At 46.7% G+C, this 25005-nt stretch overlaps 1 protein-coding gene across 2 annotated transcripts in view; it reads right to left on the bottom strand.

The window, feature by feature from the left end:
* Positions 1-25005, bottom strand: part of ARHGAP6 (Rho GTPase activating protein 6) — a 474477-nt gene that overhangs the window by 231797 nt on the left and 217675 nt on the right. The window contains exon 1 of one of the 2 annotated variants that reach the window (XM_088028877.1): positions 15695-15936. The exons of the other annotated variant lie outside the window; for it this stretch is intronic. Coding sequence (XP_087885003.1) covers positions 15695-15739 — 45 coding nt within the window. The 5' untranslated portion in view covers positions 15740-15936. Of the gene's footprint in view, positions 1-15694; positions 15937-25005 lie in introns of those variants that run through there. 2 annotated transcript variants of the gene reach the window in all.

Genomic DNA, 25005 nt, shown 5'->3' with positions numbered 1-25005 from the left:
AACCCCTGAAAACCAGTCCTACAAACATGTTTTCTCCACTGGAAGATAAAAAGCCTGTGACAACCAACCAAGAGACAGCACTTTTCCATCATGCAAGATTTCCTCATTAAAGTCAAAAGGGTCCATTTCACCCCCTTCCAGCATCCGTCTCCCACAAAAAAAAGTACCAAGTCAAACTGGTTAACAACGTTTATGGCACACATTCCTTATTTTATTTGCAGAAGAAACCCTAAAGAGGTTTCATCTCCTCCGAATTTGGATCACAGGCTGAATCAAGCAAACAAAACTTTCCCAAATGACACCCAGTTCCACAGCTTTCTCAGGGCTTTGGTAAAGTTTCGAGACATTAAACTCTCTTTAAAGATATTCTGGAAAGTTTTGACTCGTCAAAGAGCCAGCAGCTTTCTTAGCAACCCGGTAACATGAGCAGTTCGCAGTGGATCATAGATCTGTGGTTTTCAGGAACGCCTATTGAGATCTTTCAATTTAACTAACAAAATAACAAAATTCTTATCATGGGGAGTTAGAAGTTGCCCCCCCCCCCACCGCCATGTAATACGTATGCTATAGTCCTCGAGAAAATATTGTTCCCAAATTGCCTTTCTCTATTAATGAATTGACCACTGGTCAACATGACAAATATATGAAATTGAGTCATTTCCACATAACTCTCCAGCCCAGCACAACTGTGCAAGTAGATCAATCATGTTTCGTTTTGGGTTTGCACCACCCAGTTACTGCCATGAAACACAACACCCTTCTTCAGGCCAATCCACGGCCTTCTGAGAGCAGCCTCCACAGACCACAGGTGGCCAGTTTCAGAGTCTAGTACACTGGCTCTCACAAGGGTGCTTGACCTGCTTTCTATTTTCAACTGGAATTTCCTCCCCTGGGGTCATTTGATCCCCACCTTGTGGGGCATTTTCCTGGTTCCCTATTCGGTGCCCCACCTTGCCCCCCCCACTTTGGAACTGACGAGAATTCCAGGCCCATCCTCCTGCGGAGTCCAATGACAAGATGAGTCACAGACGTTATGCTTTGTATCTGGTGGGAACCAGGTTTTGTGAGCCTCCCAAGCTCCTCTTAGGAGACACCAAGGTGACATTTACTCAGGAAGCTGCTGAGATCTAAGACAAGACCTGCAGGAAATGATAGCGGGAGGCCATGTTGTAGGGGCTAACGCTGTAAAGGCATCTCCATTCAAAGGGTCACAAGAATGTGGAAGAGTCAGCCAAGAGAAACATCACAAAGCATAAGAGGGGGTCACATCCCTTGGCCAAACACAGGCTGCAATGGCAGGACTGAGAGCTCTCTCCCCACACACCTCTTGTGGCTAAGCGCTCAGCAAGCACTGCAGAGTTTAATGAACAGGGCACTGGTGTTTTAAGGGTCAGCCCTCGGAGGCCCTTTACATTCTTTCCTCTGAGGGAGTTCTGGATACACTAATGTAAAAATCTCCAATGCAAAACAAGAGGGGCCAGCATTTATTTTTTTTAAGATTTTATTAATTTATCTGACAGAGAGAGACACAGCGAGAGAGGGAACACAAGCACGGGGAGTGGGAGAGGGAGAAGCAGGCTTCCCGCGGAGCAGGGAGCCCGATGCGGGGCTCGATCCCAGGACCCTGGGATCATGACCTGAGCCGAAGGCAGACGCTTAACGACTGAGCCACCCAGGCGCCCCGGGGGCCAGCATTTTAAACCAATGAGTAAATGACATTTTTCAGAGTTCAATCCTCAACTTTGGACTGGTAAGAACAGTAATGCTCATGAAAATGATTCTGCCCAGAATATTTACAAGATAAGCCATTAAAAAAAAAAAATTACGTTCACCTTAAAAATTCCAAAGGGTTTTCTGGTGACTTAGAATTAGACAAGGCAGATAGGTTTCAGACACTATGAGCTGTACGTGGATGCATCGTGCTTTTTATTCAAGAGGAAGCCTGAGAGCAGAAACTAGGTATTATCCTTTTTTGAAATTTTCCTTGAGCGCTGGACACATACCCAGTTATGCACACATACTGGCAGATAAATGAATGTTCGATCTTATTTTGCCTTCATCTGAATGTTCCCAGAATTCTCTTCCACAAAAAGGATGTGTGTCCCCTTCCTTTTGCCTTTGTTCTTATATTAATAGTAGAGCTGTCTATGGTATCTGTGGTAACATGAGGCACAGTTTCAGACCGGAGATCCACAGACTTTGTCGGTAAATGGCCAGATAACACACAGTGCAGGCTTTCCCACCATCCACTCTATTGCAACCACTCAACTCTGGTGTTAGCGTGAAAGCAGCCATAACCAATACGTAAATGATGGGTGTGGCTGTTTTCAATAAAACTGGATTTATGGATGCTAAAATTTGTACTGCATATAATTTTCACATGTCATAAAATCGTCTTCTTTTGATTTTTTTTCCCCCACTGTTTAAAAACATAATGCTTATTCTGAGTTTTGTGGGCTGTAAAAAAGCAGGCAGTGGTCTGGATTTGGTCCATGGGCCATGCTTTCCTGACCCCTGATTTAGACAACTGAGTGACTGAAATATAGCAGGTGCTCTGCTAGGTAAAATCAACTACAGAGCAAACTGGGGGAGGAAAAAAAAAAAAAAAAAAACCACCAGGATTTGGCAACTGTTCAATCAATTGATATAATGGAAGAAGACAGGGCAAAGGTTTTAAACCTCAGCGAGGAGATTTTGTGTGTATGCATTACTTCTAATTTAGCTTATCCATTTACATGTCAAAATTGATCAAATTAACCACCTAATTTCCAAAGGTTGGCTCCAATTTGTTTCAACTGAAGGATTAAATGTATTTTTCTTCCAACTATAAATGACCTCATCTATAATTCTTCTAGGTTTTAAAACAGGAGCTGAATTTATAAATCTTTTTAAAGTGACACCGGTAAATCAAAGCAGATTAAAAAAATCTCCCGGGAGGTGCTTCCGAATGTCTTCCTTCTGACAGATTGAGGGACCAGAGCTGCTACACACAAGGAAACAGGGGAAGACTATAATAATATTCTGTTTAAAGGTTAATATTATTCATCCTATTTCTAAGTACTCCCTCGCTATCTGTCCAGTCTATACCCAGTCAATGCGGATTTGTGGGAACTGGTGCCGGTGGGATGGCCCCGCCCCCTTGCCTTTGTTGTCTAATTAGGTCATAAGGAAAGATGTAGACATATCCTTGGCAGAAAGAGCTCATTGACCAAATGGGAACAAATGAGATAGATAGATTTGCACCTTCTTCAAAACATCAGCATGTTCAGAAGAATCTGATTACATATCGTGGGAAGGTAAATGATTTGCCCCCACTTCTCACCCCTCGCTGCACTTACAAACTTGCCACGGCTCCATCATGGAGGCAGTGTTCTTTCCCTATCTTCTGACATTAGGTTTGGACACGTGACTCGCCTGGGCCAATGGCGGGTAGGTAGAGATGAGCGTGTGCCGGAGTCCCACCTATGGCATTAAGAATCCTTAGTCCGTTCTGCTGGTCATACTGTGCCTCCGCACTTCCCCAGGTGGGTGCTGCCCTACCTACCCGCGCCCTAGAACAAACACACATGGAACAGAGCTAATTGAGGAGCCAAGCCCGGCAGGACTAGCAGACTGACCTTGGGTCAAACAGCTGAGCTCTGCCTAAGTAAGCCAACCCCAGCTGACCCACAGATCCAGGAGAATAAGTGATGGCTGTTTTAAGGCACTGAATGTCAAAGCAGCTTGTCATACAGCAATAGCGTGGCAACAGCTAACCAATAGGAAGAGACGATTCTATGTTTTAGTCAACAGAACGACACAGTCAAGCACCATTTTGGGTGTCTGTATGCATCTGCATGCCAGGGGTTCCAGATTTCATTTCTTTTTAAAGATATACAAAATAAAAAAGTGTCCCCTGGTGCAGAAATCCCATGGAAGGCCCTACAGCCCTACACTTCTTCACATCCAGGTTCTCCTTAGACTCCCTACAACGGTGATATGAGGAGCCACCCTAGTAATGATGGCATTACCTGCCTACCTAATTAAAAGCCACAGGTTGGTCTAAGAATGTCTAGATTTTAAAAAATAGTCTCCTTTTCCAATAAAGATCAAGGCAAATCACATAGTAAAACTCTGCAGTCACTGAAGCATCCAGTAAGAGTGAGCCTATGTTTGCAGAATCACAGAGCATCAGCACTTTTTACACCTTTTTTTTCAATACTGGGAACCAAATAAATGCAGGAAGTCTTTATAACTGTGTCCCGATGATAAGGTTTCACTCTGCAGCCATCCTGAATAAAAACAGCTATTAAGGGTTGTTTTTTTTGTTGTTGTTGTTGTTGGGTTTTTTTTTTTTTTTGAAACGGCTAATCTTGATAAGGTTCAAACTTTTCCCCAAGAGAGGTCTATGAACCACCACTCCCACTGAAATGAATGAGTAAAAATGCATGTGTATCATGAAGGCCAGGGTTTACATAACCCTTGTGCTGCTCAGAGCACAAGTGGGTCATGACTATGGCAAGTGCATGCGGGATGTGTGCTTCTCCTTGCTCAGAAAGACTCGCGGAGGGCAGAGTGCCAGCTCTCATGCACCTTTCCCAGGCTGCTGCAAGTTCACCCATGCGGCTGTCATTCCTGAAATGGATGTTCCATCAGAACAGCCATGCAGAGAGGGAGCACGGGGCCTCCATGCAGGAGCTAAAAAAGCTTGTGGTCTTTCGATCAAAAGCCCTTTGCGAGAGAAAACACAAGAGTTGCAATGACAAAATTACCACCGCGCTCAGCTAAAAATACCAAACAGGATGTTTTTTATTTGCAGTTGTATATGTTACTAACAACAAGAATACAAAAATCCTCTCTGATCTCATTATCAATTCATTTTACTTTCTCCTGTTCCGTTTCTGGATGGTTTGGGCATAAATGATGGGTGAAGACAGGCACGTTGCCACTGCGGGACGCCTGGGTGGCTCAGCCGGTTGCTCGTCCGACTCTCGGTTTCGGCTCAGGTCATGATCTCAGGGTCCTGAGATCGAGCCCCACATCGGGCTCCTTGCCGGGCATGGAGCCTGCTTGGGATTCTCTCTCTCCCTCTTCCTCTGCCCTCCCCCACTGCCCCCCTAAAAAAAAAAAAAAGAAGAAAAGGAATGTTGCGATTGTGCTGGAGGGACAGATGGGGTCATTTAAGAGGTGTCATTTTATGGAGGACAGGTGAGGAGCTGCCTGGATTAGAGATGGGGGTAAGATGCAGTATGCGGGTCACCACAAAGGGGTAGCAGGAAGGAGTTCTTTTGTGCTGGTGGAACAGTTCTGTATCTTGAATGGCAGATATGCCCATCTACACACGGGAAACAATTGCATGGTACTATTCTCTCTCTTTCTCTCTCTTTCTCACTCACTCACATGTACACAAAGGAATGCACGTCAAAAACTGATGAGATGTGAACAAGGTCTGTAGACAAGTTAATAGAAATGCACCGGTGTCAAAGTCCTGGGTTTGATATTGTACCCTAGGTATGTAGGAAGCTATCATTCACAGAAGCTGGGTAAAGGGTGCCAGGGTATCTCGGTAGCATTTTTGCAACTCCCTTTGAGTCTACAGTTATTACAAAATGAGAGTTTTAAAAGTATCATCTCGGGGCACCTGGGTGGCTCAGTCGTTAAGCGTCTGCCTTCGGCTCAGGTCATGGTCCCGGGGTCCTGGGATCGAGCCCCGCATCGGGCTCCCTGCTCCGTGGGAACCTGCTTCTCCCTCTCCCGCTCCCCCTGCTTGTGTTCCCTCTCTGGCTCTGGCTCTTTCTGTCAAATAAATAAAATCTTTAAAAAAAAAAAAGTATCATCTTAAAGGTATGGTCTCAAGCCCATTGCATTTTAGCCATCAGCCACTGTGCGGTGGTTCAAGCCCTGAGACTGGACAGTCAAAGAGACAAGGGTTCGAGTCCTAGTCCCACTACTTAATAGCCGTGTGACCTTGAAACGTCTAAACTCGGTCCCTCAGTTTCCTCATCTTTTAAACAGAGATGATACTAGGACCTACCTTACAGGGTTCTCTTTTTTTTTTTTTTAAAGATTTTATTTATTTATTTGAGAGAGAGAATGAGATAGAGAGACAGCATGAGAGGGGAGAGGGTCAGAGGGAGAAGCAGACTCCCCGCCAAGCAGGGAGCCCGATGCGGGACCCGATCCTGAGACTCCAGGATCATGACCTGAGCCGAAGGCAGTCGCTTAACCAACTGAGCCACCCAGGCGCCCCTTACAGGGTTCTCTTAAGGATTAAATAATGTAGAAGGTCAAGGGCTCGTGGGAAGCATTCAGTAAATATCGGCTGGTATTATTACGTTAAGTCTGCCTAATGATTTCTAAGAGCTCTAGATCGTTAATTAATTTTGCCGGCATTCAAGCACATACCAAGTGTCAGGTCCATGTTCCCTGTGGCCAAGGATGTGGAGTCCAGATATGCCCCTGGTCCTAGCCTCTGCCCCTTGGGATTTTTCAGTTCTGTCATGAATATGGTGTTTAAGGAAGCAATTACAAGCAAGGTGGATGTTATGAAAGTGGATACACAGGGGCCTCAGCAGGGAACTAACTTAGGAATGAGAGGCACTTTCTGAAGTCAGGGTTGAAACGGTAGTTTTCTCTCTGCTAAGTTAACTGGAGTTAACAGGGTGGTTAAACCGTAGTCCTCACTTGCAACCACTCCTCACCCACCAGAGACAAATGAGAATAACTTTTCATGAAAGCACTGGTCAACCCATTTTGATGTATAACATTAAGGATTCAAACTCTGTATCCATTGACCAGAAAAAGAGCCACACCAATTCTTCCTTCTTCATTGTTTGGCAAATAAATTACGTTAGACTATTCCAATGGGCATATAGGGGAAAAATCGATTATAGTTTAAATTTATATTAAGAAATTTAGACCAAAGTATTTTTGAATCAAGTACAGAGCTTCTCAATACGAAATTCATTACAATGCAATACATACGTAAACTATATCATGGTATAATAAGTGAAGAGTAAGTACTTTAATAGGCTTGTAATATGAATATTTTTAAAGACATGCACATCACATATGGATGCAGCTGGCCTAACACATTACTCGTTTAAATGTGGTCACTGAAACAACCCACAGGGGAAAGAAAAGAGACATTCTAAGCAATCTGAAAATCTTCCATATACTTAGGAATTTAGGGTCTTTCACAATGTAAGTAAACCCCAAAGAAAACTGAACATGCATAGGATGAGTTTTATGTTTGCAAACTCTCCCCTTCTGCTTCTGCCAAAACAAAACAAAAACCTCCGCCCGTCTCTCTGCTGGCCTCACGTGTCTTGTGAGGCCGATCCCCATGGACTGCCTCTCAGTGGCTGGGTTGGCCTTGGTCCTAGAAAGGGGAGATGAGAGAGCAGGAAGACCAACAGGTCAGGGTATTCCTCGTCCCACCCCATCCCTGCTTCTCCATATTCTGCCCTCGCTGCAATCCTCTCTAGGTACATGTCCGGGGTCCCTTCGGCCGAGGCTGGAAGTCACTGGGTTCTGGTAACCCCGGCCCTTCCCCGTGCCCACACGGTAACAGCTTCCCGTGTTGCTAAGGCTTCGCGCTGCACCACCCCCTTTGGGGTTCCCTTAAACTTACTGACACATCAAGGATAGTTCGTTCCTGAAGCGAAGCCTTTTTGGGTGTGCCATCTTCCTCCTGAGCTAAGGTGGGGGAATGCCTCATCTTTTGAGATCAATGTTTTACATTTTGCTTAGACCATCAAAGTGACATCATAATGGGACTATTGAAGGTCATGCGCATAAATACTTACAAAAATAATACTCTGTGTTACCATTTTCAAAGTCTTCCAGCAAACTCGAGATTCCATTCTCTTGCTAAACTATTATTATCCTGTGGATCTAATGAAAACAGCACTGGCACTGCCAAGTAAGGAATCCAGAGCAATGTCGGGGAGCTCTGCCCGTGCGGAGCGGCACCCACCTGGCACAGGGGAGCCCCGCGGCTGCGTAGCCGAGGGGCTCCACATGCTGGAGGGAGGCTTTTAGTCTCTTTATTTTACTTGGACTGACGTATACGTTTCTTTACCAGATATTTCAGTCAGCTGCAGAAAGGGGTCATTCAAAAATATTTTTAAAGTTTATTCATCTGAACGTCTTCTGCTGTTTCCATGGCAACTCTTCCCCAAAGCCACAACTCCTAATTCTTCTGAAAACTTCATTTCAGAAATCTAATTTAGCTGACACTCCAAACAAACTGTACTCTGAAAAATTTTTAAGTTAGAAGAGTTCGAAGAATGTGTCAAATAACCAGAGAGAAGGGGAGAAAATCCTGACCAGTTTTCATTTCAAACGGTCATGACATCTCTCAGGGAAAGAGCCTTTAGTAATGATGCTCATATCTGAATGAACAAATTAGTCTTATACTTTGTGAAGAACTCATCCAAATTGAGACGTATCCCGTATTCGCGTCCAGGTCGTCACCATGAGGTCGGAGAAAGCCGTACCCTAGAACGACTGGTGGGAGCCCTTGTTGTTTTGTTTGATCTATCTTTCACGTTTGTAAGTATTCAGAATGTAGTTAAGAATAACAGCAATCAGAAAGGTGGGTCTTTTGAAAATAACGTTAGAATCAGAAAATCTGAGAAGCTACGTTAAAGGATATGAAATTAATTGCATTCATTTGTAAACCCTGGTGGATCTTAGTCCAAAATTTTACAAGCACCTAAGACCTTGAGATCCATTTACTCTCATCATTTCGGGCTTACAATCTAAAACAGGCTGTGTAATCTCCACTCAGTCACGTGGCCAGGACTTAAGAAAGGGCCCTGCAGTCCTTGTCGATGGCAAGCTAGACAGACCACCAACATACCTGCCAGGCTGGGCTGCCCGGGAGACCTCCAGCCTGGATGGGACTGAGAGCAAAAAGCTACGGGGGAGCTGTCTCCCTCCTCCTTCCTTTTGCTCTTCGTTCAGGGCCTTTGCATTTTCCCAGGAGCAGGCCTGTCCATACCACATCCTCGATGAGCGGTTGCGGAATGGAAGCGAACCTTAGCTCCTCACTCACATATATAGTCACGGGTCCCATGTCCATGCGTGGAGGCTTTCTGAGAATCGCTCCCATCCTACTTCGGAGATGATGATTCCTAATTTTAGGCCCGGGACTAATAGATTTAATAAACTGGTACCCCGGCTCCATCAGAATAGAAGCAGCAAATTTAGACAAGGCTGTTAGACACTAATAAATCAAGAAGTCAGCTAAAGTCTGACACAGGAGAGCAGACAGGAAATGTTTAAAAACTAAGGCCCAAGATTACAAAGGGCCTTCAACTCCTGGCTATTTACTGGGTGCGTACCCTGGGCCGGGCGCCCTCGAGAAGAACGACTGGGTCGCTGACCTGAACGCACTTCCGCATTGGTAGGGAGAGACAGACAAAGGGTGAATGTGTGACAGAAGACCAAGGAGCGAGGCAAACACGAAGACGGCGGCCCGCGTGATCCAATCACGGGTGACCGAGTGAGGTCACAAGCACTTTGCAAAGAGCACTCAGGGAAGGTGACATTTTCTCTCGCAGTTTGGAGGGCACGATAAAAGCCTGCTGCACAAATAACATCTCAGGCAGAACGGACAACGAGTGCAAAAGACTCGGGTGGGAAAGAGCTGGTCGCATTCGAGGAACGGAAGGGACACTCAGGTGGCTGGGCAGTGGTAAGGTGAGGGAGGGTGTTAGGGAGCAGGGTGGGGCCATGTGGGAGGACTTGGAAGGCCACGGTCATGGGCGAAGAGATCGGTCTAAGCATAATGGAAGCCAACTGGAGAGCTTTAAGCGCCAAAATGTCACAACTGCATTATCTTTTTAAAAGATCTCGCTGGGGCGCCTGGGTGGTTCAGTTGGTTAAGCGACTGCCTTCGGCTCAGGTCATGATCCCGGAGTCCCGGAATCGAGTCCCGCATCGGGCTCCCTGCTCGGCGGGGAGCCTGCTTCTCCCTCTCACCCTCCCCCCTCTCATGTACTCTCTCTCTCTCATTCTCACTCTCTCAAATAAATAAATCTTTAAAAAAATAAAAATAAAAAAATAAAAGATCTCGCCGGTCCTGATTGGAATATAGGGTTACCATGTTGTCTTAGTGTGGACAGCTGGGCGCTTGGATTTAGGGTGACAGCAGCAGGGAGGCAAAGAAGAGGATGGATTCGGAGAGCACTGCGAAACAGACCTGGCAGGGCTGCCCCCGGGGTGCTCTGGCCTGCGCGGCTCACCGAGCGGCTGGCCAGCTACTGAGACGGGAAAGGCTGAAGGTGACACGGGCGAGGGGCAAGTGAGAAATCAGAAAGCTAGCAAGGGCTGCATGAGACGAGACAATAACATCGCAGCCAAGTTGAGACTCAGGCGCACTTGGTCCAGGGTTATCACAGGGTGGGGAATGGGAGAAGTACATCACATGAGTTCATTAGCAGAAAGGACGAGGCAAAGAGTAGTATTTGTTTTCCTCCAATTGGCAGATATGTAATGCAACACGCAAGAGGAGTCAGATTATTTATGCATTCACAGTGGTGCTTAAGAAGGGTCTTCAAGGGTGGGGCATGTAGCTTCCTAAGATGATGGGAGTTCCAGAGCAAAGGGACCACATAAAGGAAAAGCTCTCAGAGCAACCGAAAAGACAGCATGTTGTGGGGTAGGGGTGGGGCTGGAAAGGGCATCCACAATTAGTAGAGCTGTGAATTAAGGGGATTCAGTAATCTCCCATTTACTTGTACCGAGCAAAACATTAGCTTTTGTGAGCAGACACGACAAGCAGACAGCTACAAAGGTGAATTCTGGGCCGTGCAGCAGGTCAGTACCAGTCCTGCTCAATTTCCTAAGATGTCTACACCGGCAGCGCTGATGGATGGTAACTGATTCGCGTCAGCTCGGCCCTGCAACAGCGCCCAGTTCGGGGTGTCTTCAGGATTACCAAAGAATGTCCTATAATCAGCATCACTGAATTATTAAGTGAACTTAACGGCTTCAAAGTCTTTGGAAAGCCAATGTTCACAGAGAGCAAATTTGGCAACATGCAATATTAAGACCTTAACCGTTTGCGGTAAAGAGAGGCTCCCTCTCAGGGTAGGCAGCCTAGCCCTTCCGGTGGCTTCCTTAAGGAGGGGTCACACAGAGCCAGGGAACAGTCAGTCAGCGTTCAACGTTGGGGCTGTGTTTCAAAGCACAGCCGGTGAAGAGGAAGTGAGGTCAGCAACGGAGGAGTTCAGAGGTAGACGGGTCCGAGGGACGGGAATGGCTACAGCTTGACAGCTGGACTCCCCAGGGGTCAGTGTCAAGTCAGAGTCTAATCCCCCTGCTTTTCTGTCACACCTCAGCGAACAGAACACACATCACCCCACACATAGATTTATCTTAGCCAGAGGCATCGTGGAACTTCCTCCTTGCTTCCCTTTCATAGAAGGGGGATGAAAACAAGTGTGCCTCCAGGGAGTTGCTTCGGACGACAGTATCCGTGAGCTGCTCGAAAGTGCCTCTGGTAGCTTGTTCTAAAACTAAGGCTCAGCACAGTCATTTTACTGTGTAATTCTACTGAAGGAGTCACCGTACTTAATTGCATGAAATTAGACCTCCGCTACATGATCTTGGCAGACAACCAGGGTTTGTAATATTTTGTTTGTGGTTAATGGAAGAAAGCATACGGGGGACTGTTGGGGAAGGTAGGTTAACGTGATCTTTAACCCCGGCCAAGCAGCCTAACTTTTCGGGATCCACCAAGAGCAGGAGGACACCGTTCAGGCCGCGATCGCGGAAACCGGGCAACCCATTACTCGGCCGGCAGGGTTTGAGCCTCTCTCTGAGCCTCTGCGTCGGCCTGTCTCTGAAGTTCTGTATGTTCCCTGACTAGTATACATAATACTCATAACATTTACCACGTTTCCTCTTTTCAGATCTTCTTGTTACACAGTAATTGTCACCTCTTCCTAAAAGCATGCATGAAAATCACACACCCCAGTGGGTCTCAAGTGGGAGCAATTTTGCCCCCCCCCCCCAGGGGACATCTGGCAATGTCTGGAGATATTTTTGGTTGTCACAGCTGGTGAGAAGGGGCGCTACTGGCATCTAACGTGTAGAGCCCAGGGATGCCACGCAGGGCGGCCCCACCACAAAAAATGATCCTGCCCCAAATGCTCACGTTGCTGAGGTTAAGAAACCCTGAGAAAGACATAGAGACACGGCACTGAACTCAATAGATACCTTAAAATTTGGGTTTTGTCTATACCCGTCCAATTAAAGGGCTATCTGGCCATGCGATTCAACAATGTGGATGGTCACGTTAAGTCACTGAAGGAACAATATTTGGTTGTTGGTTTATTACGGTGACAGAACAGGGAGGGGGAAGGACAGCTCGGCTCACCTATCTCAGTTGTCTAAATGAGTCAGACGAGCTGTGCGAAATCAGGGCGCTTGGAGAGAGCACGCCATTCTGTCACCAGCTACACCTGTGCCACCTTGAACTCCACCGCTCCAGGCTTGGGTTTCCTCGGCCACAAAGTAGAAAACCTGTCTAACCCACTAGCTGGATTTGACACACACTGTGTCCAAACGCTTTGCAACTTGTGTAAGACGGTAATGAGGAGGGGCTTACTATGACCTGCCGTTTCTCTAAAAGTGTTGCCAGGCAATCACTGATTCACGCCCATCATCCTCGACTGTCATGCTCTAGCGTCTCTGTAGCCCATCCAAACGAAGACCGGCTGGCTCGCTCTCCTAAGGATCTCTCAGATCCCCTAACTGCTCCCCACTTCCGGTCCAGCTGCCATCCTATGTAGGTCACTCTTCTCTCCTCTCTCACTGGCCCCACTACCAGGACGCACTCTGGCTCCTGCTCACCCTCAGCTCCATCCTGGGCTCCAAGCAGATGTTCCAAAATGCAAATTTGACCAAGTCACCAAAAGGCGTCAAGGACGACACCCAGCTGGAAGGATGGGAGTCACCATAAACCGAACATGGGAAAACCGTGGGAGGAAAGGTTGGGAGGAGAACATTAGCTGCTACAGAACATTTTTGTTCTGATGATAAAAACAAGAAGACGGTGGTGCTATACTTTGGAAAAGTGTCGCGTTATACAAATGGAGGATGCTCTTGTCTACGTGAGTGTTTGTGTTTCTCTCCTGGTGACCATTATAAAAAGATGAGCGAAGTGTTCGTGGCAATTCTTAACATTTTCACTATTTAATCGTCCCTTTAGAAAACTGACCAAATAGCTGGCACACAACAGGCACTCAACAAATGTTTGATGAATGAATAAAACGTGAGCCACTGATTTCCTACGGGCAGTCTCGCCTGGGACAAATGCAAAAGCACTGAAGGAAGAACATTAAATACTTGCCCCCTGGATTATATCTCAGGGTAGGCAAGAGGCACTGAGAACACATGGAGGGTAATTCTTTTCCAGGAAAACACAGACCGAAAAAGCCCCCAAGACCCCAGGACAATACACAGTGGGGCAGAACCATGTGGCGCAAAGGAAGTGGGCTATTCGTGCTAAAAGGCAAAACAAGCTTTTGGAATTACTTAAACCAGTATGGAGGAAGCAGACGAAGAGAGCACTGTTAGAAGAGATGTTAAGCCATAGAGGGTTATGTTAATATGAAAAGCAATGGGTCACACTTCATAAAGAACATTCTTTTGACTTGGGACTGATACAGAGCTGCTGAATACTGCTGCTTTATCACCCTAAAGTATGCATGAGAAACTTCAGAGGACCCCGGGGGGCCTTCTCCCAACCTGAAAGCCAACAAGTTCCCTCTGGAATCTTTTTTTTTTTTTTTTTAAATAGTCCTAAATCAGAAAACATGCATGTGGTGATCTGTGCTAGAATAAAAGGCTAGTTCATCAGCGAATCCTCAGAGCACAAGCGGAGATGTCAGCATTAGCCTGACTCTAAGTTTATGCTTTTAACAGAATGAGACAGCGGAACGAAAATAGTTTTTAGATTGTTTTGGGATGCATTTGCATAACTGAGGCAATAATCATTCGTAGAATGAATAGATTTTTTTTAAATTAAGGAACCAGTCCTCACCTTTCCTCCACCACCTTGTAAATGGCATAGAGACCTCAGAAGGCAAATCAAAGGGCATCAGCACACAGTTCAAAATCTGGAAAAGGTGGTGGGGTAAGATGTCGACTGGCCATAATGAGCACGGACTCCAGATCCTTCAGTGCAAAGAAACCTCTGCCAAAAATGGGTTACCCTTAAGACCACTTTAAAAGGAAAATCACCGCACGGCTAGTGTCTCCAAAAACGAGCATTAGCAACTTACTAGTGTTTCACTTGTCATTTCAAGGCAAGTAACTGGCAAAACTAGAGAAAGCCATCATAAGGTTCCTAGAATGTTCACCCTGTAGGGACCCTGATGGTTTTCTCTTTCAGGCCCTTTTGTTCTCCCCCAACCCATCAACGTGAAAGGGCAGAGCTTCCAGGTTAGCCCAATGGTCCCCCAGCTGATCCAGGACCCACCCTGGCAACAAGAACCAGGACCTCTGTACCTACCACTCCTGTCCACCTCCACTCCTTTCTTTAAAAATACTTTTTTTTTTTTTTTAAATGTGGAGAGCGCATTTTGGAGGACACGAATTCCAGACGGGTAACTGTCAGCCTGATTAGAAATACTGATGATTCTTAACTTCTTGCCTGCTTCTCTCCGATTTTAAAGTAGCATGTATAATCTCAGCAGTGAACATCATGTCAAGGAAAACTCAGTAAAGTAGCGGATGGCCGGACGACTGCAATGGCCCATCTCAAAACACCACATCTTACAACTGGAAAATAAATGCCCGAAGAGTGCAGTGAGCTAACGCGGCTGCCCGCCAGCTCCCTGCAGGAGACATTCAGAACCTTCAGCAGCAGTAGTCCTTGCTCCTCAGAAACATCTTCCTTTTCTCTCTCTCTCTCTCTCTCTCAAAATTAAACTTAAGCTAGAATCTGGATTTGGTCCGTCGGTCATTCACCTTGAAATCTTGACTCCTTCTTTAAAAGAGGAAAAGCCCATGAGCTTTTAGTCTGTTGTGTCCTGCGGAGCCCGGCGCCAAAGCGCACTCAGTGCCTGGCACGGAGTAGGTCCCCAGTAAATATCTGCGGAGTGCTTGAGTCAACAGGGAGGAGAGAAGCCACTGGGAGAAGACCCCCTGGCATCCTCTCGTGTTCATCAGATAATGTGCAACAGTCTGTCCTGTTACAAACTTTGAGGGAAATGCACACCCTCTTTTCCAGAAGCAAACCGGCTGCACCCCAAAGTGCCCTGCAGCATTTTCTCCAGAGAGTCCACTAGCCAGCCACACGCTCAGATCACGGAGCAGCCCTGCTTCCCGTCCAGTTCTATTCTCGTTCCTGCAGCATATCTGACCGAAGGCTGAATGGGCGAACTGGGCCCCAGGAGCCCCATTTCTCCGCCCTGGCCAGCGAGGCGGCAGCAGGGTCCAGCCTCTGGCCCCGAACGCAGTGTCCACCGCGCAGGGTAAAGGAACGCGGGCTTCAGGGGTGGGGGCTCCCATTCTAAGGTGCAGCCAGGTTTCTAAGCAGGTGACACTCGGGAGTGACGCCCGCGACACCTTCCACCCCCCCAACCCCCGACCGAGGACCTCTGGGGAGACGCGGATCCCACCAACCCCGCGCTGTCCCCTCCCAGGCCGGCCAAGTGGCGCCCCCTGTCGCCTCTGCGCGCGCCGGGACACTCACCGCGTAGTGCAGCTGCGGTTTCTCGCGGTATACCGGGTCCCCCATGTCGCCACCGAGAAGGAGTGACGGGCCCCCGCGCACAGCCTGGGGTCGCGGCGCCTCTCCGAGGTCCCCCTATTTCACCGCCATCCCGGGCCAGCCCCCGGACGCGAGTCCCGTTCCCTGCGCCCGGAGCGCGCTGCAAAGCCCGCAGGCACCAGCGTCCCGCCGGGAAGCTGACAGGGACCGGGAGGAGGTGGCGGCAGCGGCGTAGAGGAAGGAGAAGGAGGTGGAGGAGGAGGAGGAGGAGGAGGAGGAGGAGGAGAGGAGGGGGAGGAGGAGGAGAGGAGGGGAGCGGCCGAGTCAGATGGGATGGGCGGGCGCTTAATTCCTTCCGCTCCTGGCGGCTCCTGTCAAGGCCGCCGCCGCCTGCTGTTGGGGGCTGCAGCGACCGAGCGCGCCCACGACAGGTGTCAAGGAGGCCGGCGCTCCTACCTCCTGCCGCTCCACCCCTGCCAGGCCCGTGGGACCCGGGCTGCCAGGGCTGGGGCTGCTAAAGCCCTCAACACCAGCGAGAGGGCGAGCTTGGGTTTCCAAGAAAGAGCGACTTTGGCTAACTTTGAAAGGGGTGTGGGCCTGACGCTGGAAGGCGATTCGGAACCCGCTCCGGCGAGGGCGGAGTTTCGGTGTTTTGGAAAGCCCTCCTTTGGGAGAGTCTCAACGGCGGGAACCCTAGGAGAGGGCAGGCCTGAGAGGGGCCAAGTAATGCAGCCTGGGGGAACTTCGGACGGGAGGAAGGCCGGGCTGGCTGCCGGCCTGACCGCGCCACTTTGGGTAAACTGAGTCCCAGAGGGCTTGCAGGACCTGGGCATGTCTGGGAGGCGGGAGGCCTGAAGAATCTGCCGGAACGGCAGGACTGGTGTCGGTGCCAGGCTGGATCTGAGTTGGGGGTCGGGGGCAGGGCTCGAAGCACCGATTTCTGTGCCTTAGTTCCTAGGTGCACATCGGAAAAGGGCACAGCAAGAATTTGGAAACCGAAGAAACGTACACTCTTTGCAAATGCTGCCAGATGAACCAAATAATTTTTCGCACACACCGGAGGTTCACAACACCACTGAAAACTGGCCTCTGTTCTGCAATCCCTCGTGGAAGCGCGCACTTTTAAACACCCCGGAGGTCCCTCCCCACGCCTGGCATTCTGTGATTTGTGTGCAGTTTCCCACGAGCTAAGTCCAGACGAAGGCAGGGTCTGGGGCCAGAGTGGAGACTCCAGACCCAGTGAAATCCATCCATCCAAGCCCAAGAGGGGTAGCTATCCAGTGGAAGGTGGGTTTATGGGTGGCTTGTCTCCATTCTTCAGCGTTCCCATGGTACTGGATGTGGCCAGGGGCCCTTCCCCTGCTCTGTGCAGGTGTACAGGGTGGGAAGAAGGGAAATAAGGTGTGTCCCCCATGTTTGAGCCCTTACAATTTAGTTGGATGAACCACCCAACTAATAATGTTTTGAAAACAATGGCATCATCATTGTAAATATGGAAATTGTAAAAAACTGGGAATGTGAAGCCAAGGGCACAGGTATCCTGAGGAATCTACTTCTAGATAATCCCATGACCATTCATCTTTCTGAAAAACTCTAAGATTATATCTGCTAAAACTGATTACACGCTTGCCCTCTGATCCAGGATTTCCACTCCTAGATACATAGAGAAATGGGTGCTAATGGCTTCCTCACGTACAAGGATATTTATAATCTTTAGGTGGGATCGCCAAAATGGAAACAATCCAGATGTCCATCGACAGCTCCATGATGAACCAACGGTGGTCTGTCCATACAATGGGATATTACTCAGCAATGAAAGGAATAGAATACTGATGCACACAATGACATGGATTATTCTCACGAATGTTGAGAGAAAGAAATCATACACAAAATAGGACACAATGTATGATTCTACTTATTTATTCCGGAATTGAAATTCAAATGTTGAACTGAAATAGGCAATTGTGACTGACCTATGGCAATAGAAGCCAGAATAGGGATAAATAAACAAGTAAAATAAATATAAACAAATAAATATCTATTACCAAGGTAGGGAGTTGGTATTGACTGGGAAGAGGGTACAAGGGAACCTTTTGGGGTGCTGGAAATGTTCTGTATCTTGATCGGTTCAACAGCTACCCAAGGACACCCATATGTAAAAATTCATTGAGCACTACAGTTCAGATTTCTGTAATTTACACCCTTCACTTTGTGTATTTTATACTGCAATAACATAAAAATAAACTTAAAACCAGTCCCTCGCCCCGAACAGGAACTTACGACCAGCGTGCTGCCTGTCTTGAGAGAAAGTCGATGTTGTCCCCCTGCAGCCTGCGCTGCGCAGGTCTCCTTCCCCTCTGCTGCCTGGGGGACCAGAGCACGCGCCCGCTCACCTTGGAGGCCCTCCGTGCTCCCTCACACCTCCGGGCAGGGCTGGCAAAATGAAGCGCTCAAGTCCCCTCTTCCCTTTCACTCTGCTCTGCTGCTGAAAGCAGCCGTTCAAGCTATGTCAGCAAAGACCTATAGGCTAAGGCAGAGGAGCAGCATAAGCTTCGCCACACAGCATCTTTCAGAGAATGCAGCCAGGACCAACGTAGGGACCTTCGCTTCAACGTGGTCTGTTTAGAAAGCTGAACTCTCCAGCTTTAGGATTTCGTTCTCTGTCATAGCTGGCATTAAACCTCCAAAGCTAAAAATCCCTTTCCCTACAGAAACTGATTCATTATTAATATGCATAAACAATACAAGGTGGGTCCCTGGATTTGAAAGCCTTAACCGTGGGGCGTCTGCGTGGCTCAGTCAGTTAAGCTTCTGCCTTCGGCTCAGATCATGATCCCGGGGTTCTGGGATAGAGTCCCACCCTGAGTCCGAGTCTGGCTCCCTGCTCAGCGGGGAGTCTGCTTCTCCCTCTCCCTCTGCCCCTCCCCCCCCCCACTGGTGCGCGTGCGCTCGCTCTCTCTCAGATAAATAAATAACATTTTTTAAAAAACACCTTAACCACAGTGCTTTGATCATTACCTGAGTAAGCCACCTCCGTGTTAAACTGGCTCACCTCACATTCTGTTTGCGTGCTACCTTTGAAAAATGTGTTGTCACGAAACAGCATTATCCTAAGCCAGAAATAATCCATCGTTCCTGAACTGTGTGCTTACATTCTAGGAATGACTTCTGCCTGCTAGCATAGTTCTTGCTAAATTGTCATTGCTAAGTCAGAGTTAAATTCTTAAGTGCAATAGGGCTGGTTTTGTGTGTTTGAAAGGTCTGGGGGGATAAGAGAAAGCATTTGAGAAAAGAAACGATCGATTCATGCTGCAAGACACTAAACTCACCTCAGAGTGAACCCTACACCTTTTCAATTCTCAGTCCGCTCGTTCAAGATTCAAGAAAGGACCTAGAAGATTGTGCAGAACTCTGAAAGTTCTATTAAATCTTAAACCATTTGAATCCCACCCATTATCTCTGTTTGGATATATTTCAAGGCATATTTTCAACACCACTCTAATCAAGAAGTCTTATTTGCACATCTCTGTTCCTAAGTATCCTTCCCACGTTGTTCATTTATTCACTCGCTCACTCGTTCAGTAAATATTTTTAAGTGCACACAATTTGCCGGTATTGTCCTAGGTCATTTAAACTACATGTTAACATGGCAAGTGGTTTTGAAATTCAGGTTTTGTCTGTTGGGTGACCGCAGGAGATGACCCAGAGCACGTGAGACCTCCCCCAGAGAAAGCTGAAGTTCATCCCCTTCACTTGTTACATGAAGAGCCTGCGTGGCTAATGTTCTCTTTTGGTTAGTCACTTTTTCAAAAAATAATAAATTTCTCTGATGTTTATCATTTCCCCCAGAGAGAACTCAAAAATAATCTCTAGGAGTTCCTCTACCAGTATCACTTTTAAGAAAAAAATGTGTCACCCTCAAAGTGGAATTTCCTCGTCTTCCTGCCCCCGAACGTTACAGCATTTTCAGGACTAAAGGCTGTCCTTGCCACCAGAGCACTGAAATTAAAATCCTTCTTTGCATTTACTCTGCCTGCCTATAAGCTGAGTTGACATTTTCCACACTTAGTGCCAGCCCAGGGGTGATAACTTTTTCAGGAAAACCTTATACAAACCCATGGAAGCAGATTCAGCTTCAGAGTTTAGGAGGAGCTAAGGGCCCATCTGAGCACTAAAACCTATTTAGGACGGGAGGAAAAGGCCCCGCTTGGAGGCCCAGCCCTGCCACAGAGTAGCTCTGAGACCCTCTTGGGTGGGGACCCCTTCCCTAAAACCCAGTACCTACACTCTTCCATTCTACTGTCTTGTCAATCCACCTGCTAGAGTATTTTTTCAAATTTTGAAATAAAAAAATTGATAACATATAATGTGCAGCTTAATGAATTATTGCAAAACATACGTCCATCATCACCATCACTGAGGTCAACAAATAGAATACTACTGGTGTCTCAGAGAGCCCCAAGTCCCTCGGCTACATTGTAACACCCTCCCCCAATCCCACCTGCCCTCTATTTGATGGACTTGACTTCTTTGTTTCCCTTTTATAGCAGGGTTTCTCAACCCCAGCACTGTTGACATTTGGGAACCAATAATTCTCCACTCCCCCACCAGCTTTATTGAGATATAATTAACATAAAACATTATTTAAGTTTAAAGTGTGCGATACGGGGGCGCCTGGGTGGCTCAGTCATTAGGCGTCTGCCTCCGGCTCGGGTCATGGTCCCAGGGTCCTGGGATCGAGCCCCGCATCGGGCTCCTTGCTCCGCGGGAAGCCTGCTTCTCCCTCTCCCTCTGCCCCTCTCCCTGCTGTTCTCTCTCTTTTTCTCTGTCTCTCTCTGTCTCTCTCTGTCAAATGAATAAATAAGATCTTTAAAAAAAATAAAGTGTATGATATGATAATCTGATACATGCCTATACTGTGAAATAATGACCACAATAAGGTGAGTTCATACTTCCAACACCTCACATAGTTACCGCATCTCGTGTGTGTGGTGAGAACACTTAAGATCTATTCTCTTAGAAACTTTCAAGTATACAATATAGTATTGTTAATTACAGTCACCATACCGTACACTAGATGCCCAGAATTTATTCATCTTATAACTGGAAGTTTGTACCATTTGACCATCATCTCCTCATTTCCCCCACCCCGAGCAACCACCATTCTACTCTCTATGAATTTGTCTTTTTTTTAGATTCCACGTATAAATGAGATCATCAGTATTTGTCTTTCTCTGACTTATTTCATTTAGCATAATGCCCTCGAGGTCCATCCATGTTGTCACCAATGGTAGGATTTCGTTTTGCTGTGGCCGAAATATGTGTATGTATGTACACACACACACACACACACACACACACACACACACACACACACACACAAGAGAGGGAGAGGGAGAGACAGAGACAGAGAGAGAAAGACAGACAGAGAGACAGAGACAGAGAGAGATGGGGGGGGAGAGGTGGCACATCTTTTTTATCCATTTTTCTGCAGACAGATACTTAGGTTGTTTTCACATCTTGGCTGTTGTAAATAATACTACAATGAACATGGGAGGGCAGATACCTCTTTGAGATCCTAACTCCAATCCTTTTGGATATACACCCAGAAGTGGGATTGCTGGATCATACAGTAGTTCTATTTTTAATTTTTAATTTGTTAAGGAACCTCCATACCATTTTCCACAGGGGCTGCACCAATTTACACTCCTACCAACAGTGCACTAGGGTTCCCTTTTCTCCACATCCTCGCCAACACTTGCTATCACTTGTCTTTTTGATAAAAGCCACCCTGACAGGTGAAGTGATATCTTCTTGTGGTTTTGATTTGCATTTCCACTGATTCCCATCAGTGATGCTGACCACTTTTTCATGTGTCTGTTGGCCATCTGGATGTCTTCACTGGAAAGATGTCTATTCCGGTCCTTTGCCTGTTTTTAAATTGGATTATTTGGGTTTGTCTTGTTTTTGTTGTTTTTGTTTTGCTATTGAGTTATTTCGCTATTAACCCTTCATCAGATACACGGTTTGCAGATATTTTCTCCCATTTCTTCTGCCTTTTCATTTTCTTGATTGCTTCTTTTGCTGGGCAGAACCTTTTCCCTTTGACGTCGTCCCACTTGTTTATTTTTGCTTTTGTTTCTCGTAGCTTTGGTATCATACTGACAATTCCTTACTGTGGAGGCTGTCCTACAGACTGTAGGCTGTTTAGCAGCATCCCTGGCCTCTACCCACCCGATGCCAGCATTACCTCCCTCCCCCAACTGTGACAACCAAAAATGTCTCCAGACATTGACAAATATCCCCTGGGGTGGGGAGCAAGATCACCCCTGTTTTGAGAACCACTGCTTTTTTAGGAAGTTCAACATCCATAAATAGTAGACCTCAGCGTTGCTGGTTTTCTTACTTTATATAAGTGATTCCTAAGAATGTTTTATTATATGTGGCTTCTTTTACTCAACATTATGTTTTTAAGGTTCTTCCATGTCGTATGTAGCCATAGTTTACTCATTCCCATTGCTGTCCAGTATTTCACTGTATGTGTTTACCACTTTTCAATGGTGATGGACATTTGTGCCCTTTCCAGTTTGGGACTACTGAAAACCATACTGCTCGAACATCCTTACACATACCTCCTTGGGCACAAGCACATGCATTTTTATAGGGTGCAGACCTAGAAAGAGACTCGCTAGGTCATAGGTATGCATGTCTTTAACTTTACTGGACAATGCCCAATAATTTTCTGAACTGATTGTACCAGTTCGAATCTTTATTTACACTACAGTATAAATAGACTGAACATAGTTTATATAACGACTGAACATAGTTTAGAGTTGTCTCTCTTCTAGGTTTTCTCATGGGGCTACAAAGATAAAATTCAGGAAATCAAACTCTAGGATCAGGAAGGAGAGATGCGGAAGAAGCTTAAGATCTTCTTTGTCCCAAATCACATGTGTCCTTAAGTGAAGACATTACCAGCCCTGCTCGGGTCATGCCACGGCTGACTCCGTCCACACATACAGGTCGAAGCAATGGATACATCAGTTATGGCTTTGAAGGAAGACATTTTATTTTGCAGAAGTTCAGTATACTGGGGGGGACAGTATCTCAGCAACCCAACTGTAAACGGAAGTGCCACTTATGGAATTACCATTTTGTTCCATAGCCATAATTTCTCCCCTTCTTCTTAATTCTAACAGGGATGTGTAGATGGGAGGGATCCACGGAAGAATAAGGTCTCATTCCTTTCTCCAAGTAAGCTAGAGAGAGGGAACCCCCAGCCTGAAGACACACCTGGTCCGAAGACCAGTGAGTGAGGAATTCCTGGGGGTGCTGGGAATGGTGCCTGGAGCTGTGGTGACATAGGACAGAGAAGAAAGAGAAGAATGCCCTGGCATCCCCTACTGCTCTTGCCTGCAGCCTTGATTCCTACCACAAAGAATATCAAGAAGTTACACATGGTGACCAGCACTGGGTGTTATATGCAACTGATGAATCACTGAACATTACATCAAAAACTAATGATGTACTATGTATTGGCCAACTGAATTTAAATTTAAAAAATTAAAAAAAAAAAGTTATACATCAGCCAGAACTGACAATGTGATGGTTTGTGAACGCAGGGGAAAAAGACAAGGGAGGGAAGGCGAGGATAAAGTGACCATTAAAATAGGTTCAGCCTGATTATCACTGGTTTGTCGTTTTCCTGCCATTTTTATATTTTCACTGAAGAACTGCTGCTACTCGATGTCAGGGAGCCAGGGAAAGTGCCCTTCGAAAGTATCCAGAGAGAGATGTTTCTCAAATAAATTTTCTATTCAAGGGTCAGTAGGCAAAAAGAGGAGGCTGCGATCCCTCTGGTTATGGCTTCCCAAAAAAACAGTGTGAGAATCACGAAACTGCTTTTCATCATATCCGTCATCAAATGTTAGTCTATTGCCTTTGCACAACCAATTATAACCTCCTCTCTTCCATGTGGTGCTGCAAGCATGGCAAGCCTGCAGAATGCTCATCACCACCCCAATGCTGCAGGTGCTGGGATTATTATTTGAAGCAATAACAATTCCACTAATTATTGAGCATGTACGTCACTGGTCCTTTGTTCAACTAGATGCTTTGCGAATAGCAAATCCGGATCCTTGGAATAATAGTGTGAGGAAAGTATGATTATCCCCATTTTCTTCATGAGGGTGATTAACTTGCTTTGCACATCTGGTAAATGGCAGAGTTGAGATGTAAATGAAAGTTGGGTCCATTTCTCTTTGCGGACCATTCCGGTACAGTAGAGACTCTCTTTGATAAGGCAGACTCATCTCTTAGATGACTATGGGGCCTTCTTGTAAAATGGGGTCGGACACCACCGATGCCTCAGCCATATCTCCTAGGACAGTAGCTCTTTTTCCCCCCAAAGGGACACTTGGCAATGTCTGGAGACATTTTTGGTTGTCACAAAATGTGTATGTGGGTGGGGGTTGCCACTTGTGGCCAGTGGGTAGGAGCCAAACATCCTACAATGTGCAGGATACCCTCCCCGCAAACAAAGAACTATCCTGTCAAAAATGTCAAGAGTGCCAAGGTTGAGAAACCCTCCACAGCCGTAGGAAACCCATTCTTCAATAATTTCCACTTAGTAGTGCAACGCACACCAAGAACAACTTTTCTTTCAGTGGCGTGGGTAATGCTTCACCCAAGAAAACAAGGAGAAATATCCTCAGAACAGAAGAGCAGGGCGGAGCAATGGGACTTACACACGGGTGGGTCTCCGGGCAACACTGCATGTTGAAAGGCTAATAGGCAGGGTAAAAATTGGCCATTTGTGTGACCCAAACAGACAGCTATGGAGTCCTTTGGAGCACGTGACTAGTCACGCAGCGAAACCACTGTTACAACCTCAAAAACCCCTCATTTCGGAGGCTCAGCAATATTATGAATGATGGCACCTGGCATTACTCCGGTGCCTGGAGCTTTCAAAGCAATTTCACAGGGAACAGTGTCCATCCCCCTCCTTAATCTATTTTGCGATTATGATTTTCATTTTTCATAGGGAGCGGGACATATAAGGCAAATATTAAGAATCTGTTGCCAGAAGTGTAATAAAATGTGGAGAATGAAACAGAGTGCCCTTCGCTTGCCAAGTCACCTAAACCTGTCTGTATCACATTAATCCACCAAATAGGGAGGATGGGCCGGCAAGTTCCTGATCTCCAAGAAATGCTTGAGCACCAACAGTTCAACAGGGCCTTCACTGCCTTGCTATGCAATGAGAGCCAACCAAAGAAAACAGCTCCAACCTT

This window comes from Eumetopias jubatus, unplaced genomic scaffold (assembly GCF_037043125.1).
Source record: "Eumetopias jubatus isolate StellerSeaLion01/CBP00866 unplaced genomic scaffold, mEumJub1_p1.0 scaffold_11, whole genome shotgun sequence".
NCBI classification, from domain to species: Eukaryota; Metazoa; Chordata; class Mammalia; order Carnivora; family Otariidae; genus Eumetopias; species Eumetopias jubatus.
The sequence above is the reverse complement of the archived record's forward strand: the minus strand, read 5'-3'. Positions and strand labels throughout refer to the sequence as shown.